General features: G+C 34.5%; 1 protein-coding gene across 1 annotated transcript in view; it reads left to right on the top strand.

The window, feature by feature from the left end:
• The window catches only part of ABCB5 (ATP binding cassette subfamily B member 5), a gene marked incomplete at both ends in the record, with an annotated part of 106,841 nt that overhangs the window by 54,088 nt on the left and 34,157 nt on the right, over positions 1–18,596 (top strand). The window contains 4 exon segments of the mRNA XM_082632971.1: positions 8,608–8,751; positions 9,710–9,814; positions 10,009–10,086; positions 14,497–14,580. Of these exon segments, the coding sequence (XP_082489097.1) occupies positions 8,608–8,751; positions 9,710–9,814; positions 10,009–10,086; positions 14,497–14,580 (411 nt within the window).

The following is an 18,596-nucleotide window of genomic DNA, read 5'->3' as shown; positions in this document are numbered from 1 at the left end:
GAAACTACAAAATTTAAATTCAGGTAGAAAAGCAGTAGCCAGAACAGGACACATAAAGAATGTCTGGAAAATAAAAGGAAAGCTAAGATTGTGTGGCATCATAGAAGCCAACTAAGAAAAGTACTACAAAAAGAGGAATAGATCATTTATGTCAATTGCTGTGGAAACCAGATGAAATTAGAGATTTCTACTTCCAGCCAAGATAGGTTAACAGGGACGAGATTTACCTTCCTGCTTGACACACCTAATAAACTAGAAAAAAGTATGTGAAACAGTTTTCTAACATTGGACATCAGGCATAACAAGACAGTGATCCCTGAGGAAAGGGAAACAAATGAAATGAATCTTATCATTGACCCAGGTTACTGTCAAGTTATAAGCCTCAGAGCTGGAATGGGAACCTAGGCAGAGCCCAAGAGACCAAAGTAGGCAGTCTTCAGAGCAAAGAAGTAGAGGGAAGAGAGCACCTCAGAGAGAGAGAGAGAGAGAGAGAGAGTTCCAGAAATATGCAGAGGTTCTCCCTTGGCTCTTCATCTGAGTACTAATTAGTGCATTTACTGAGAAAACTGACAAAGGCAAAGGAAAGTACAAGAAGGAACAATTCTGGGAGCTCACAAAGGGCCAGGAATAGTTCTTATTAAACCAACCAAAGTGAGGAATCTCTAAATTTATGGGGAATTGAGTTGAATCTTAAGAAAAGTATTAACTCAGAGTGGGAAAATTATTCCCAGACTAAACTCAGCTCTGAGCCCAGAAAACAAAGCCCAACAGCAAATTTCAAAGTATCAAACTGTTTCCAAGTAATTTAAATGTGTTCCAGAACAAGGTTCAATAATATATATAAGAATTCAAAAATAACCAATGAGTAAAATTTACAATGTCTGGCATCTAATCAAAAATCTCCAGGCAAGAAAAACAGCAGGAGGGCTTCCCTGGTGGCGCAGTGGTTGAGAGTCTGCCTGCCAATGCAGGGGACACGGGTTTGAGCCCTGGTCTGGGAGGATCCCACATGCCGCGGAGCAACTAGGCCCGTGAGCCACAATTACTGAGCCTGCGCGTCTGGAGCCTGTGCTCTGCAACAAGAGAGGCCGTGATAGTGAGAGGCCCCGCGCACTGCAATGAAGAGTGGCCCCCACTTGCCACAACTAGAGAAAGCCCCCGCACAGACATGAAGACCCAACACAGCCATAAATAAATAAATAAATAAATAAATAAATAAATAAATAAAATTTAAAAAAGAAAAACAGCAGGAAAATAGTACCCAAAATGAAGAAAAAAAACCAATTAATAGAAATAGACCCAGAAATGACACACTTGATAGAAATAGTAGGAACATTAAACAACTATTATAACTATATTTTATATGTTCCCAAAGGAGAGAGGGAACCAAAAATCATTTGAACAAATAATGAAAAAAATTTTCCAAATTTGATGAAAACTGAAAACCCACAGATATAAGAAGCTCAATAGATTCCAAGCGCAAGAAACACAAGGAACACTATGCCAAGGCACACCATAGTCAAATTGCTTAAAAACAGTGATGAGGAGAAAAATTATAAAGCATCCAGAGAAAATCATCACAATTTGTATAATGGAAAAAACAAGAAATATCACAGAGTTCTCATTAGAAACAATGCAAACCATAAGACAATAGAGCAATATCTTTAAAGTAATGAAAGGAAAAAAACTCAAATTAGAATGCTACCTGCAGAAAAATACCTTTCAAAAATGAAGGCAACATGCAGAATTTTTAGGTAAAAGAATGCTAAAACAATTCATCACCTGTAGATGTAGTGCAGACTACAAGAAATGTTAAAGGAAGTCCTTCAGGCAAAAGAAAATGGTACCAGGTGGAAGTCTGAATCTATACAAAGGAATGAAGAGTATCAATAATGTTTTTTAAATAATCTACTTTAAAGAAAAAAAGCATTATAGTGTGGGGTTTATAGTAAAGGTAAAAATGTATAAAAACAATAGCCAAAAGACTGGAAATGGAAGTATTCTATTCAAGGTTCTTAAATGGTATATACTATTATATTACTTGAAGGTAGACTGTGCTGTTAGTGGCAGTCAAAGTATATTTCAGAGCAAAAAAGTTACCCGGGATAAAGAAGGTTATTTGAAAATTATAAAAGGATCAACCTATCAAGAACTGAAAAAAGAAACAGACAAATTCACAATTATATTCACAGATTTTAATACCCTCTCTTAAATATTGATAGAATAGGTAGATAAAAATTCAACTGGGATATAGATGACTTTAATAGCACTGTCAACTAAATTGACAACCAAGCTGACAACCAACTAACAGACATTTATGCAAGAAGCCACCTATCAACAGAAAAATACACATTCTTTTCAAATGTACCTGAAACATTTACCAAGATAGATCATAACACAAGCCTCAACAAACTTTAAAAAATTCAAGTAATGCAAAGTATATTACCTGACCAAAATAGAATTAAATCAGAAATCAAGAATAAAAGTGGCCTGGGAAATCTTGAAATATTTGGAAGCTAAATAACTCACTTCTAAATAATATACGATCAAAGAAGATATCAAAAGAGAAATTCAAAAGTATTTTGAACTGAATGAAAATAAAAACCAAACATAATCAAAACATGTGGTATGGGGGCTTCCCTGGTGGCACAGTGGTTGAGAGTCCGCCTGCCGATGAAGGGGATGCGGGTTTGTGCCCCGGTCCAGGAGGATCCCACATGCCGTGGAGCGGCTGGGCCCGTGAGCCATGGCCACTGAGCCTGCGCGTCCGGAGCCTGTGCTCCTCAATGGGAGAGGCCACAACAGTGAGAGGCCCCTGAACTGCAAAAAAACAAAACAAAACAAAACAAAAAAAACATGTGGTATGAAGCTTAAAGTGGTACTGAGAAAGAAATTTATATTACTAAACACCTATATTATATTAAAAAGAAAGATCTCAAATGAATAAACTTCCCCTTTAAGAAAGTAGAAGGAAGAAAATAATTATAAAGAAGAAACATCAATGAAATCCAAAGCTGCTTCTTTGAGACATCAATAAACTGAAAAGCTCTGGACTGACTGAGCAAATGAAAAGAGAGAAGACACAAATTACCAATATTAAGAATGAGAGTGGTGATATCACTACAGATTCTACAGCTATTAAAAGAATAATAAAATAATCTTATGGAAACTAATCCTACAACTCCAATGAAATGGACAAATTCTTTGAAGGACACAAACTACCAAAGCCTACTCAAGAATAAAATAATAGCTTGAATAATCTTATACCAATTAAAAAGAAATTGATTTTGAAGTTAAAACGTTTTTCATAACGAAAACTGAAGGCCCAGGTGGCTTTATTTGTGAATTCTATGAAGTAGAAAATTGAAGAGGAAGAAGATCCCATTCTGAGCACAACATTACTCTGATATCAAAATTAGAGCTATTACAAGAAAAGAAAATTATAGACAAATATCCTTTATGAACACAGATGGAAAAATTGTTAACAAAATTTTAGCAAATCTAACCAACAATATATGAAAAGAATAATACATCATCACCAAGTAGGGTTTATCCAAGGAGTGCAAGTTTGGTTTAAAGTTCAGAAATTAATGTAATTTCCCTTACTAAAAAAATAAAAGAAAAAACTATCTAATCATCTCAATCAAAGCAAAAAGCTCATTTGGCAAAATGCACCATCCATTCCTGATAACTCTCAGGAAACTAGGAATTTAAAGAAATTCCCTCAACCTGATAGAGGGAATCAACCAAAAATCTACAGCTGACAATATACTAAATGGTGAAAGATCAGGAATGAGGCAAGTATGTACACTTTCACCACTTCTACTCAACTGAAAGTTCCAGCCTGTGCAATAGGGCCAGAAAATAAAAGGCATCCAGATAGAAAAGAAAGATATAAAACTGTCTTTATTCACAAACAACATAATTACAACATGATTATCATTCTATGGAATCCACAAGAAAAGGTGCTATGGTATCACACCAAAAAAGGTACTACAACTGACAATTAAGTTTGGCTGACAACTGATCAGAATATGTGATCAATATATAAAAACCAACTCTAATTCTATAATCTAAAAACAAAAAGTAGGAAAATGAAATTCAAAACAGTGTCATGTACAGTAGTATCAAAAATATTAAATACTTAGGGATAAATTTGATAAAGATTATAAGACCCTCACACTGAAATATATAAAATATTACTAAGAAAAATGGAAGCAGACCTAAATAAATTGAGAGAAATACCATGTATGTGAATAAAAAGATTCAATGTTATTAAGATGTCAGTTCTCCCCAAATTGGTCTATAGGTTCAAAGCAATCCCAGTAAACATCTTAGCAGGCTTTTTTGTAGAATTTGACAAACTGATTCTAGATGGAAATTCAAAAAGATAAAATGTGTAAAACAACTTTTAAAAAGAACAAAGTTGTAGGATTTATAATTCCTACTTCCAATTTTTAATACAAAGCTATAGTAATCAAAATAATGTGCTATCGGAACAAAAATAGACAAATAGATCAATAGAGCAGAATAAAGTGTCAAGAAATAGACCCACGCACATATGGTCAACTGTTTAGACAAAAGTGGCAAAGGCAGTTCAATAGAGAATGTATAGTCTTTTTAAGAAATGATGCTGAAAGAATTACATATCTATTCAAAAGACTCATCCTCAATCCATACCTTAAAGCACAGATGAAAATTAACTATAAATGGAATGCAGACCTTACTGAAAAACCTAAAGTTAGAAACTTTTCATAAGAAAATACAGTAGAAAATCTTTATTACTTTGAATTAAGTAAAGATTTCCTAGCTATAAACACCAAAAACACAATTCATAAAAGAAAAAAATTGATAAATTAGACTTCACCAAAATCCATAAAATTGCTATTTGTAAAACTTCCTTTTTTTGGCTGCACCACCTGGATCTTAGTTCCCTGACCAGGGATCGAACCTGGACTCCAGCTGTGAAAGCGCTGAGTCCTAACCACTGGACCGCCAGGGAATTCCCTGTAAAACTTTTTAAGAAATGAAAACATAGGCCATAAACTGGAAGAAAATATTTGTAAGTCACATATGTGATAAAGGACTGTGTTCAGAATATACAAAGAACTCCCAAAGCACAGTAATAAAAATACCAATAACCCAACTGAAAAATGGGCAGAAGATTTTAATAGACATTTTGCCAAAGAAGATGTGCATATGGGAAATGAGCACACAAAAAGATGCCTAAAATCATTAGGCATTAGAGAAATGCAAATTAAATCATAACCGAGATGTCATGATACACCTGTTAGAATGGTTAAATCTAAGAAGACTGTACCAAGTATTGGTGATGATGTGGAGCATCTAGAACTCCACATTTTGTTGGTGGGAATAAAAAATTAGTAATCCCACTTCAGAAAATCATTTAGCAGTTTCTTAAAAAGTTAAACATATACCTATGATCCAGCCACTCCTTTTCTATGTTTTTACCCAAGAGAAATGAAAGCATATGTCCACACAAAGTCTTGTATGTGGGTATTTATAGTAGCTTTATTTGTAATAGCCCAAAACTTGGAATGACCCAAACTTATGTCAACAGATAAATTGTGGTATATCCATACAATGGAATACTACTCAGCAATGAAAATGAATGAAATATTAATTCATGCAACAGAATGAATAAATCGCAAAGTAATTATGTTGAGCAAAAGAATCCAGATGAAAAGAGCACATACTATGTGATTCCATTTATTAAAAGAAAACTCTAGAAATTGCAAAACAATCTATAGTGACAGAAAACACATTAGTAGTTTTAGTAGAAGAGCACTGGCAGCTGAGAGGTATGGAAGAAACAGAATACAAAAGCAGGAGAAAACTTACAGGGGTAATGGATATGTTCACTATATTGACTGTGGTGAAGGTTTCATGGGTGTGTAGTTATGTCTAAACTTTTCAAATTGTACATTTTAAATATGTACAGCTTATTGCATGAAAATTATAATGCAATAAAGCTCTAAAATATATCAGATTAAATTTTTAAATCTTTAAGAGATTTGTTTAGCTTTTTAAAACGTTTTCATATCTCTTTACAAAATGCCTCTAATTTCATATATTTTTATATCAGATTCTGTTAAAACATGCTATAACCTGTAACACAGTTAGGTAGCACAGAGTCCTTCATGACTTTACTAAAATTTTTCATTTTGTTTTGATCCTATTTCATTTTATTCTTTTCTATCTTATAACTTTAAGTAATACCCTTTTTTTTCCATCTGTTTTATATTTTTAGAGGCAAAAGGGTAGATTATTCTGTAGGAGCAAGACAGCCCTCCTACATTTACTGGCTCTGTAATTTACTGGTGTTGTTCCTAGGACATGCTAAGCCTTAGTTTCCTTACAAAATGAGGTAATTTTATGAAGAATTTGACAAAAAAGAAAATCTGTATTTAGTGCTCCACAAAGAGTTGGAATGGAACTTTTAAAATTTCTGTATATTCTGTTGGACAGTGACCTAACTGAAAAGTAAGGCTCTTTATGAAGTTAATCTTCAGAAAACTTCAGAAAGAATGATAATAGGTAATCAAATTGTTAAGTAACCCCAGGTTTAGCCATCCTGAAAATAGACTTCAAAGGCTTTAGAATTTTAAAAGTTCTTTTGTTCAAACAATGGAGTTTCTATTATAGTTGCCAGACTAAAATTAAAGCAAGAATTATAAACTATTTTATAGTCTTTCCTGACGTCTTTCTCTGGTTATTAGGTTCATAAACGCCATTACTTCAAGAGTGAATGCCGTGAGGAAGTTTTAACATATGAAATGCCTAGTAGTTCGCTGTCTACTTTCCTATTCAAAATAATTACTCACTACAAAATTATTCATAAGATTTTTTAAGTTTCTGAAATAAATCCCCTACATATTCCAGACAAAAATAAGGGGAATTCACCATTGTGTTATTTATCATCTGATTATTGTGACCACTACCTCCCCATAGCACCCTCCATGGATCCCAGGAAAGACTAGCAGATACCAGAGCTACTTGCAGTGTTCTTTCTCTGTATAAGATCTCGGATTTTGCATAATATTATCCTTCCTTTCATAATAACATGAGCAACAGCTAACATTTATTGGGTACTTACTGTTTGCAAATACTGAGTTAAGCTTAATTCTAAAAACATTCCTCAGGCTTCCCTGGTGGCTCAGTGGTTAAGAATCCACCTGCCAATGCAGGGGACACGGGTTCAAACCCTGGTCCAGGAAGATCCCACATGCTGTGGAGCAACTAAGCCCATGCGCCACAACTACTGAGCCTGTGCCCTAGAGCCCACGAGCCACAATCAGTGAAGCCCACGCACCTAGAGCCGTTGCTCTGCAATGAGAGAAGCCACAGCAATGAGAAGCCCGCGCACCGCAATGAAGAGTAGCCCCCACTCACCACAACTAGAGAAAGCCCACGCACAGCAACGAAGACCCAATGCAGCCAAAAATAAATAAATAAATTTAATAAAATAAAATTAAAAAATAAAAACAATCCTCTACTCAGCCATAAAAAGGAATGAAATAATGCCATTTGCAGCAACATGGATGGACCTAGAGATTATTTTACTAAGTGAAGTAAATCAGACAGAGAAAGACAAATATCATATGATATCACTTATATGTGGAATCTAAAAGAATGATACAAATGAACTTATTTACAAAATAGAAACAGACTCACAAACTTAGAAAACAAACTTACAGTTACCAAAGGGGAAAGGTGGGCGGTGAGGGATAAATTAGGAGTTTGGGATCATATACTCATATATTCACTGCTATACATAAAATAAATAGATAATCAACAAGGACCTACTATATAGCACAGGGAACTCTACTCAATATTCCGTAATAACCTATATGGGAAAAGAATCTGAAAAAGAATGGGTATATGCATGACTGAATCACTTTGCTGTACACCTGAAACTAACACAACATTGTAAATCAACTATCCTCCAATATAAAATAATTTTTTTTTTAAATCCTGTAAGATAGGAACTGATACCTTCCTCAAAAAGATAAGGAAACAGAGGCTTGGTGACTATAAATAATATGTTCAGATATTGCAGCACTTAACTTATAAATGGGAACCCAAAAACAAGTTTTAACCAAGATATTAGAAAAATGTTTCCATCAATAAGTCACAAAACTAGAAAATCTTCAAGCTTAAAATGCTAGAAAAACTTTTATCTTTTGTCTCTGCTTAGTTCCTATCTAGATTTTGTCCTATGCTAGAGCATGATATTCAATTCAGTTTAACAGGTGTAAAGGAAAATACGCCTGTCATTTCTTTTGTGAGTCTTAGCTCTCAGAACATGTGGGTTACTTTGTACTTTTTTAATGATAGTGACTGAGTGAAATGCCAGAAGGTGATAAGTTGCACAAATAGTCACTTTTGTGTAAAATTTATTTTATGTTTTGAGATCTTTATCAGTAATATGGGCAGTAAAATTTTTCTAAGAAAAATTCTACTTTCTACTCTGTTACCTATTATATTTGACATTTTACATTATAGATTTATTCAAGATTGGCTAACTTCTCTAGGTTCCATTATTGCTCTCAAACTGGGGTTATAACCAAGGTATTTTATTTATAGACAAGTCTTCCTGAAGTTTCTCTATTAAAAATTTTTAAATTAAACAAGTCTGAATGGCCTTCTGTGGTTCTGGGGACATTGGCTTCTGTTCTAAATGGAACTGTTCATCCAGTATTTTCCATCATCTTTGCAAAAATTGTAACTGTAAGTAAAATTTATTTGCTAGTATTTTTAACAATTTTAAACAAAGTGTAACCTGAGAGAACAGACCTGGTATACTTTGACCCAGCAAGGGGAAAATTGGGACGTGTAGTAGGTCACCCCTAGTGTGGGATCCATGATAGAAAGGTTAACTAATGTTCTCAGGGGATAAGCCAGCCTCTATTGTGAAGTGTTTGGCTGGACCTTGTTGACTGGGCAATCAGTAAAGAAATTGCTTTGTTTTCTAATTCTGACTCCAGTGCTGTATCAGCATTCCAAAGCACTGAAGTAATAAAAGAGACAAATACGACCACTCTTTCTTTCAACTGGTCTGAACAATGGCCATTTTTTATTACCAGCCAGCTCAGAGAAAGGAAATAATGAGAGTTTGGGATTGTGCTAGGGAACCCAGGAGAGCTGATGAATTCATGGATCTTATTAGAGCCACCTTAAGTCTTCAGTCTCTTGGACTGTTGCTACACTGTGTCAACATAGATGCCAGTATATGTATAACTACTAATTTTAGGAACAATTTCTAGAGAAATTTATAAAGGTCTCATATTGCAGGTAGTACTCTGAGTAGAGGAATATTAAGAAACCTGAGTTATGAGACGTTATTAGAAGTAATAACTCAATCAGAAAACTAATTTCAATAGTTTCTTTGAAAATATGTGGTGATATTAATAGCAGATAGAGGACTCATTTGTCTGATCCTATATTTACATTGCTTAAGTGAGAGAATTAAGAGTGAATTTTTTTTTATTGAAGTAGTGAATTTTTTTTTGATGTAATGAATGTAAAGGATAGAATAATGGTGCATTTTTTCCCCAGAAATGTGTGGAAATTACTATGTTGAAATTCATTTTTAAAATCCTGATGAATAGACATTTTAGTTTTTTCTCCTTCTTTTATAATATATTCTCCTTCAATCACCTGATTAAAAAAATCTATTCCTTTTCAGATGTTTGAAAATGATGATAAAACCACATTAAAGCATGATGCAGAAATTTATTCTATGATATTTGTAATTTTGGGTATTATTTGCTTTGTCAGTTATTTCATTCAGGCAAACTTTTAATGAATTAAACAAATATGTACATGATTACTGTTTTATGTCATCCTATTTGAGTTAAAAATAGTAACTAAATATAATAGCTAAATAAAATACAAATAAGTAAATATAGTAACTAAATGTTCCAAAGAAATAGATAAGACAGTTAAGAATAAATGTTTATTTTTGTTTGTTTGTTTCTTTTCCAGGGATTATTTTATGGCAGAGCAGGGGAAATTTTAACCATGAGATTAAGACACTTGGCATTTAAAGCCATGTTATATCAGGTCAGTGTTTAGTTGGGCTTTTTTCTTATTTTATTTTAAATGTGTTTTAAAATATTATAGCTTTTAGTTTTTCTTCACATCAATTTCTTGACATAACCTTTCCTTTGATCATTTTAAAGCATCCTTTTTTGTGTACCAAGCAGCAACTGTATTAGAATTATTGTACTGTATTTTCTAACAGAAGCAAGTCCAAAATTGTTATGTTCAAAAATGCAGTTTATAGAAAACAAGATTTAGAGTCCACTCCCTGTTCCTTGCATTTATCTTGACAAATCTCTTTTAATGTATAATGTAGTTGTTCTAGAATCAGAATGGAGGCTAAATTAAAACTGAAAAGGAGTGTTAAGAACTACAATATCCTGGGGAACATGTTTAAAAAGGAGTTAATTTCCATACTTCTCATCCATATGCACAGTTTAAGTTTTTTCATTGCTGACTTCTTAAGGCAGCCATTCTCTGAATTCAGATAACATCAGTCTAGCTGGCAGGTTGGCTTGCCACAGATGATCATTCACACCTGTGAAATAACTAAAACTAGGTGTATCAAATAGTAATCTTGAAAAGTGAGTCTTGGGGGCAAATGACAGAAATGTCTCAGACTGGCACCTCTAAAATTCTTTCAGAAGGCCAAGGTATATTGGGTTACCCTGAAAGCCAGTAATCATTTGAAGCCCTTTGCCACACTTTCTGTCACCAGAGCTCACCGTGTAGGGGCAAATAGCTTCCTGCCAGGGTCATTTCTTTTCAAAAGTAGAGTTACTGTCACTCCAGCAGAGTCGTCAAAACCAGTTTTTACATCTTGTGACTTTTAGCAGTAGTGCTCAAAAGACTGCTGAGTAACAAAACTCCTCTGCCTTTGTGCACTCTTAGAGGACAGCAAGATATAAAATGAAGCGAGTGGGAGGTTTCCCATAGCAACTTAATGCTCTGAAGCAATTGGTGCCTAACTTCTTCTCTGAAAAAGGTCCTGTCAGAGACAACTGCAGACACTCCTTAATCCAGAAAAACAAAAATCTACTTGAAGGGTCATAAAATGATTTAATGACTGCACATCTTGTCTCGCTCACATTAAGCTTGTACTTTTGGGGTTTTTTTTATGAACAATTTATGTGTTTACCTCAAATCTTTGATGAAATTAGGCAGGATTTTAATTAACTAATACTATGTTTCACACTTGAGAATTTTTGCTCATTTTTGTTTTTCTTTGTGTATTTATGTTTTTACACATTCAAAGACATTTATTTTCAATTTTCAGGAACTTTTGAAAATGTTTCCTGAATGTCTGAATGTCTTAAATAAAAGAGTATAAACTTTAACTTTTCCAATCATTACTTTGAACTTTCTTTCTAGAGGATTACAGGATGCTTTTGGTGGAGGAGTCCCAAGGCCACAAGCCAGTTAAACCAGTGGATATTGTTAATCCAATATCCTGATGGCTGATACTGGACCTTACTCTTTTGCCCTAGCATTAGCCATGTGAGCAGGAGGACAGTAATATTCTTGGATTAAGTAGTTTCTGCCCATAAGTATACAGCAATCTGTAAGCCATAAACTCTTCTTCCTCAAAACACAGAAAAAGCCAAACAGACAGAAACTCTGTGTTATTCAGCAGATGTTATTAAAATCTCCCATAAATTCACCTGAGCCCCTTTCAGCTTACCATTTGTTTTCCCTCTTCATTCTTTCAGGCTTTTTTTTTTTTTTTTTTTTTTTTTTTTGCGGTACGCGGGCCTCTCACTGCTGTGGCCTCTCCTGTGCGCAGGCTCAGCAGCCATGGCTCACGGGCCCAGCCGCTCCTTGGCATGTGGGATCTTCCCCGACCGGGGCACGAACCCGTGTCCCCTGCAGTGGCAGGCAGACTCTCAACCAATGCGCCACCAAGGAAGCCCCCTCTTCATTCTTTAGCACTCTTTTTGCTTATGTGCTTTCTTAAATTGAAAGAAAAGAGTAATGTGTTTGGGCTTTTCTCAATAAATGTCTTAACGAATTTCACTTTTGTTTGCAGTAAGGGAAGTTCCTAATGTACAGTTTTGCCCTAACTCCTATTACCTGGTTGTTGTTTTTTTCCCTAAGATAAGATATTTTAAGTCTTAGAAATCATGCTGAGACTTGCAGTGCTTTTTATAACCATTTTGAAACCTCAGTTGAAATAGAGGTATTTATGGAATCAGGTGTGGTCTTTTTGTAGGTATAAAATCTCTATTTTATTTGATGGCTTGAGATCCCTCCAGTTGAAAAGAATGTTCTAATTGTTGCTGACTTCAGTGGTTATAAATAATCCATTGCTTATTGTGGTTAAAGCTAAATTTATATTTCTTAATAATAAATATTGACCTATAGATCTATTAGGTTTTTTAAAAGATATGAAGGGTTTTTTTGCCTATTTCTCTCTAAATTGGATTGGCTAGGGCTTCTGTGGAGGGTCACTAAATCATAAGATGATGGCATTAGTGGAGATCACTAAGGAATCTCAAAAAGCTACTTCCAAAAGGATTTGAGGTAACAAATCCTGAAGCAGGAAAACATGTCAGGAAACTCAGCTGTAACGTTTCAGTTAGATGAAGGGCAGAACAGGATAGTTGATTAAAAACTCTGGCATCTGGTTGCCTAGGTTTCAATCCTGGCCTCAGTTCTTTCCAGCTATGTGGCCTTGGGCAAGCTGCTTAATCTCTCAGTACCTCTGTTTCCTCATATATAAAATATGGATAGTCATAGTATCTATCTCATAGAGTTGTGATGATTAAATGAGAAAAGACATACCACGCACTTATGATAGTGCTACTGTAATTTTTTATTTCTAATAGAATTATTGGCAGGAAAAAAATGGATTTACTAGTATCAGAAAACCTGCTAGCCTAGCTTATAATCATTTTACCATCAGGAAGAGAAGCAAGCTAATTTTTACTCAATACCAGCTGTGTTCCAGAAACTCTGCTAAGTGTTTTACCATATAATGCCTATGCTGGAAAACAATCCCTAGAGTGCATAATTGCTGACTTGTTGAAAAGCAGTTTTGGATATCTTGCTGATTGAACATCAGAGAAAGATGAAGACTAGTCATATATGTATCCTTTGCCTTGCGTATTATAGCAATTACTATACTATAGAATCAGGAATGTAATAGTAAATGATAAATTCTTTTTCTTTTTCTATATTTTTACTTTATATTGTAGCTAGAAATTCTTTGTGTATTCCATGTTATGTTGACATATAGAAAGAATTCGTATACAATAAAAAACAGGTAACGTCTTCTAGATCAAGAGTGCTGTAGTTACTATCATTGCTGATGTGTGTTCATGGTTATATGTTAGGCTCTTGACTCGGGTTGTATTCTCAAAGTGGCTACTGTGTAGTGAATATCATGATCTCTATAAGATGCCCTTTGGGTGTCTAGGACCCTAAACTCTTTGGGACACCTTCCCAATCCAGGGGTTTAAAGAGTAGTGATGTCATGCCAGGGTTGTAATCCCCCTGGATGCTGCCATAGTCCTCCATGGGGGCTTTCTTCTCACACAACAGCATGATTAATGCACAGCCTTCTATCTCTCTTGCTTTTGTTTCCTTAGTTGGCAAAAATGTGTAACCTGGGCATCAGGGCCCTGGCTGGGTATTTTGCTCTTCACTCACTAAAAATCAGTCAATTTTTAGAGACAGTCTGCATGTAGTTTAATCACAAGAGATATAACCGGTTTGAGTGCATGGGAGGAAACAGTCAATAACTAAAAAAAGGAAATCAGCATTCCTCAAGTTGAGAGGTGCTAAGAAGTGCTATCTCTATTTGCTGTTGAAAATGAAATTGGTTATAACATTAGGCTTTTATTGCTTGTATTTTTGACCTGTCTCCTTCAAATTGCATGCTTTTTGGCTGCAGTGTTTTTACAGCAGCCTTTCTGCCTCTTTAGCTTCCCACAAGGCCCAGTACTTATCAGATCTAAGGGGGAATATGAAGTGTCAGGGAAATTCTCACCTATCTGGGTCCTGAGGAGAAGGAGACAGACTTTTCTTTTATTTTTTATCATTTATATGTTTAGACAGAAAGGTTTGGAAATATTTCTAAATTGTGTTGTGCATTACTTTACTTTTTAAGTAAAATCTGCTCTCCACAAATTACTTGTGGAGTAAAATTACAAATTATTTTGTGGTTCGAAATGACCATTTTAAACATTGATTATTATACAATATTGCAGCATGGTAATGAGTCCAAGCTGTTGGGCTTAAGTTCTTCAGTTTGTATCTAAATATAGATCTTTGTGAAGTAAGAAACAAAAGTTATTTGATCCATAGATTTTACAAGAATTAAGCGCCTGTGAGTAAGGAGGCAGGCAAATGGCTTCTAAGTTAATGTAGCAAAATTGCAACTCAGAAAAGGATCTTTTTGATGACCATATGTTAATTCCCTTTTTTCTCTAGGATATCTCCTGGTTTGATGATAAGGAAAACAGCACAGGAGCCTTGACAACAATATTAGCCATAGATACAGCACAAATTCAAGGAGTATGTATATTGCTTTTATTATTTATTTATTTATTTATTTTTGGCTGCGTTGGGTCTTCGTTGCTGTGCGCGGGCTTTCTCTAGTTGTGGCGAGCGGGTGCTACTCTTCATTGGGGTCCGTGGGCTTCTAATTTCGGTGCTTTCTCTTATTGCGGAGCATGGGCTTTAGGCTCGGGGCTTTAGTAGCTGTGGGGCACGGGCTCCAGAGCTCAGGCTCAGTAGTCATGGCTCAGGGGCTTAGTTGCTCCACAGCATGTGGGATCTTCCTGGATCAGGGTTCGAACCCATGTCCCCTGAATTGGCCAGCAGATTCTTAACCACTGTGCCACCAGGGAAGTCCCTGCTTTTATTTTTAAATGGTGTATGTATATGGTATGCATGCATGCGTGTACACACATGTGTTTGTGCATATATGTGAGCTATGCTGAGATGACCCACATCATTAAGGAGACCAGGTAAGTCTCAGGGCTAACAGGGAGCTCTCAGTGAAAGATATAAAGAAGCCTTTCAGTTCTGGACATTTTTAACCAAAAATAAAGGAGATTTAGGACATGTAATAGGATAACCAGAGGACTAAAGAAGATACCAAGAATGAGTTAGAGAAAAGAGCTCAGAATTAAATAGTAAGATAAGAAAAAGTAACAAAATGAAAATATACACATGTAACTTAGAAGTTTTAATAAAAGAATGAAGTTTAGTTTTTCCTTCCCCCCAGAAAATAAAATCTTATTTAGCATAATATGTAACATGTTAAATTCATATGCATCTGGAAATGGTTCTGTGCTAGTTGTTATACAGATCAAGTTAAAGAGATATGTGTGATCATGACTGGTCACAATATGTATAAATAAAATTCATGTTTATGAACCATATTCAAAATCAATGACAGAATGACCAGCATAATGTACATCAAAGTGACACTTAAATATTTATGGGGAGTAAAGTAGTGTGGAAGAGATGAAGAGTAATTTATTAGTTTTCTTCCAATTATTTTAATAAAATTAACCTTTATATTACAAGCAGGATTTCAACTATAATTGAGAAAAGGAATGCAAAACAAGATTTCCCACTTTTAATTTAAGTGAGGTAAAGTTTTTGATCTCTGTTAAAATAAGAACTCTAGCAGAATTATAGACTTTCCTTTTTCCTTATCATTCATGTGGGAGAAAAGGAAAGTCAAAGATGCACCTCCGAATGACAGAAAAATCTTAAAAGTATTTTTTTTTGTTGTTTAGAAATACTGAAATGTTGATTACAGCATTGCTACCAGAGCAACAAATTGTCAACTAAAACAGCTCTTCAAAATTGTATTTTCTTTTGGAAGCTATTTCCACAGGACATGGCCACTATTCTAATTTTTGTAACTTTTGCAAGACTTCTTTGTTCAATATGTACATACAAGGATAGATTTATATTACTAGAGAATAAAACAAGTTGGTTACAATTATGAATATTCACATGCTTCTGTATTGGTTTGGAAAACTAATTTTATGATGTAGAAAGAGCTCAAGAGGAAAGGGGACATCATCTTCATCTCTTCCTGAAACTTTTTTTGATAATTTTGAAAACAAGACTCTAAATTTCACTAGATAGTATTTAAATTTTAAAGTAAAGCTGAGGAGCTGGATTTTACATGTATAAGTGGGAAGAAAATGATGGATAAAATTTCACTTAATAGTTAACTAATGAGCATAGCATTAATCTTCCATAGCACAATAGAATCAGATAAATGACAACATCTGTGTTTAGAAATTCAATGGTTCACTACTTTTGGCAGAAGTATCAATCCCTATAATTCCCTTTGAATCCCCATTCTACAAAATTTGGGGTTTTTTCCTTTGCTGTGTGCATGTTTTTCTCTTACTACCTATCATCATTCAGATCTTTTAAGAATCCAGTGAAATAGGTATTCTTACTATAAGCTATACTTGATACGTGAGACATCTCTTTTAGTATTTACTTCAATGAAAAGAACAAATTAGTACTAAAGACCAACATTACTCTCTGAATACCCATTAGTTGTTTCTAATACATAATGTTGTCTCTCATCAAGAAAAATTAATGAGAATATTTGTCAGTGTGATTCCTTATAAACCTTTGACTAATACTATTTGAATCATTTGAAAATTTCCTGTTTCAGTTAGTAACTGTTGGTCTCATGATAACTTCTGGGCAAGTCAAATCATTTTCATTAAGTAAGAAGTAGCAGCTAAACACTAGATGGCTGGAATACTGATGGCACATTTAAAGTTGCAGAATTTGTAAAGCATAGCAACCAAAGAAGGATTCCAAGAATAAGACTGTGTCTACTGGCATACAATTCACATAAACCCTTGCTTTGCCATATATAGGTAGATTCATATCTAACTTGAATAGATTCTCTTTCTATTGAAGGAAGATTATTTACTAATCCTATTTGTCCACTATTTCTTTTATCACAAAGACACACCACACTAGAGATGAATCAGGAAACAATAATTTGGGGTCATATATCCTATCATATCAACTTAAGATATTTCCATCTCAGTTTCTTCATCATGTAATTTCGGTTACATGTTACTTTATCAAATGTATTAGGGTGAATGTTTATAAACTAACCCTTTAATAACAGTAAATTTTATTCTGAAACCCTTACTAGTCACCAAAAATATAAACTCCTGGCTATTTTTAGATGTTCTGATACTTTGAGAGTCATGAGAAAAACATGTTAGTGAAATAAGGTTATAGGACAAAATGATTCCTGAAATAGTTGATTGAATACAACCAATTTAACTGGTATTATTTCAGCCCAAGGTAATGGCTTACTGCCAGTACATCTGTCAACAGACTATTTTCTGTGTAGTATGTAGTTTTATTAAAGGTATAAATCCATTTTAAATTCTTTGGGAGACTGAATTTCACAAAATTACAAAGTATTATTTCTGTATATTTTAGCAACCCCTTTTCATCAACCAGAAGTCTTACCTCACTTTTGTCCACATGAAAGTGTGTAATTGATGCCACAGTGTACACTTGATATACCGACAGACACAATGTTACTTCCAAGAATTCTCATCAGAACTACAGTTACATTGCCCCAAGAAATAAAAATTTCCTTTATTAATTCCTAGAGCCCAGTGAATTGATTAGGTAGAGCTAGGGTATCATTACGTGGACAATGGTGACCTCACTTTTTGGTTTAACTTTTGGACATGGAAAGTGCATAAAACAGCTTAACATTACTTATAATTCAAATGATGTGAGTAGTCATTGAAATCACTTTACCACAGTATAAGGTTGGCATATAATTGCTGTTTTGCATTACCATTTTAGGTTGAATTAATTGAGACATTATCAAGTCTACAGCAAAAGCTAATATCCAAAACCATAGTGGTTAAAGGTGGTCCTTCCTATAAAAAAAAAAAATTTCAATCTCAGCCCTGAACTCAAAACTTTCCAGTGAAACTTTACCAATGCTAAGCCCTCAAACTGTTGTCTGGGAAGACAAGTCAAGAAATTCGGCTTCCACTTTTGACAAAAAAATAAATAAACATAGTAAGGTCTACAGGAGCAAATGAACTTCGCCACTGGTCTAATAATGTGTGATAAGTTCATTTATTTTCCACAAAATACTTGCTAATGAATAATACAACGAATAACAATAGGCCTTAAACACCTTACATTTTCACAAACTTTGTAAATTTGCCAACTAAACCTTTTTTGTTTTTTCTGCTCTACAAATATTTTTGCCACCATCAGTTGTAATACATCTTAGCAGATTACACTTCAGGTTATACTCATCTAGTTTATCTCTCAACTTCTTTGAAAATATTGTTACCTTCAGTTGTTCCACACAGACTATTCATAGCAGCTAATTTTAAAGTCACTTCAAACTCAGTATCGACTCCTCAAAAAAACCAACAGTTGAGCAGTATCAGTAACATATGTCGACCCATCAAGAGCCAGGGAAAACGACTCAAAATGACCTACCTTGGTTTTCAGTTGACGATTGATATTGCTGTCGTTTTTCTCAACTT

The sequence above is a fragment of the Mesoplodon mirus genome, assembly GCF_964341445.2.
Source record: "Mesoplodon mirus genome assembly, chromosome: 9".
In the NCBI taxonomy this organism is placed as follows: Eukaryota; Metazoa; Chordata; class Mammalia; order Artiodactyla; family Ziphiidae; genus Mesoplodon; species Mesoplodon mirus.
Note: the sequence above shows the minus strand (reverse complement) of the source record. Positions and strands in the feature narration are given on the sequence as shown.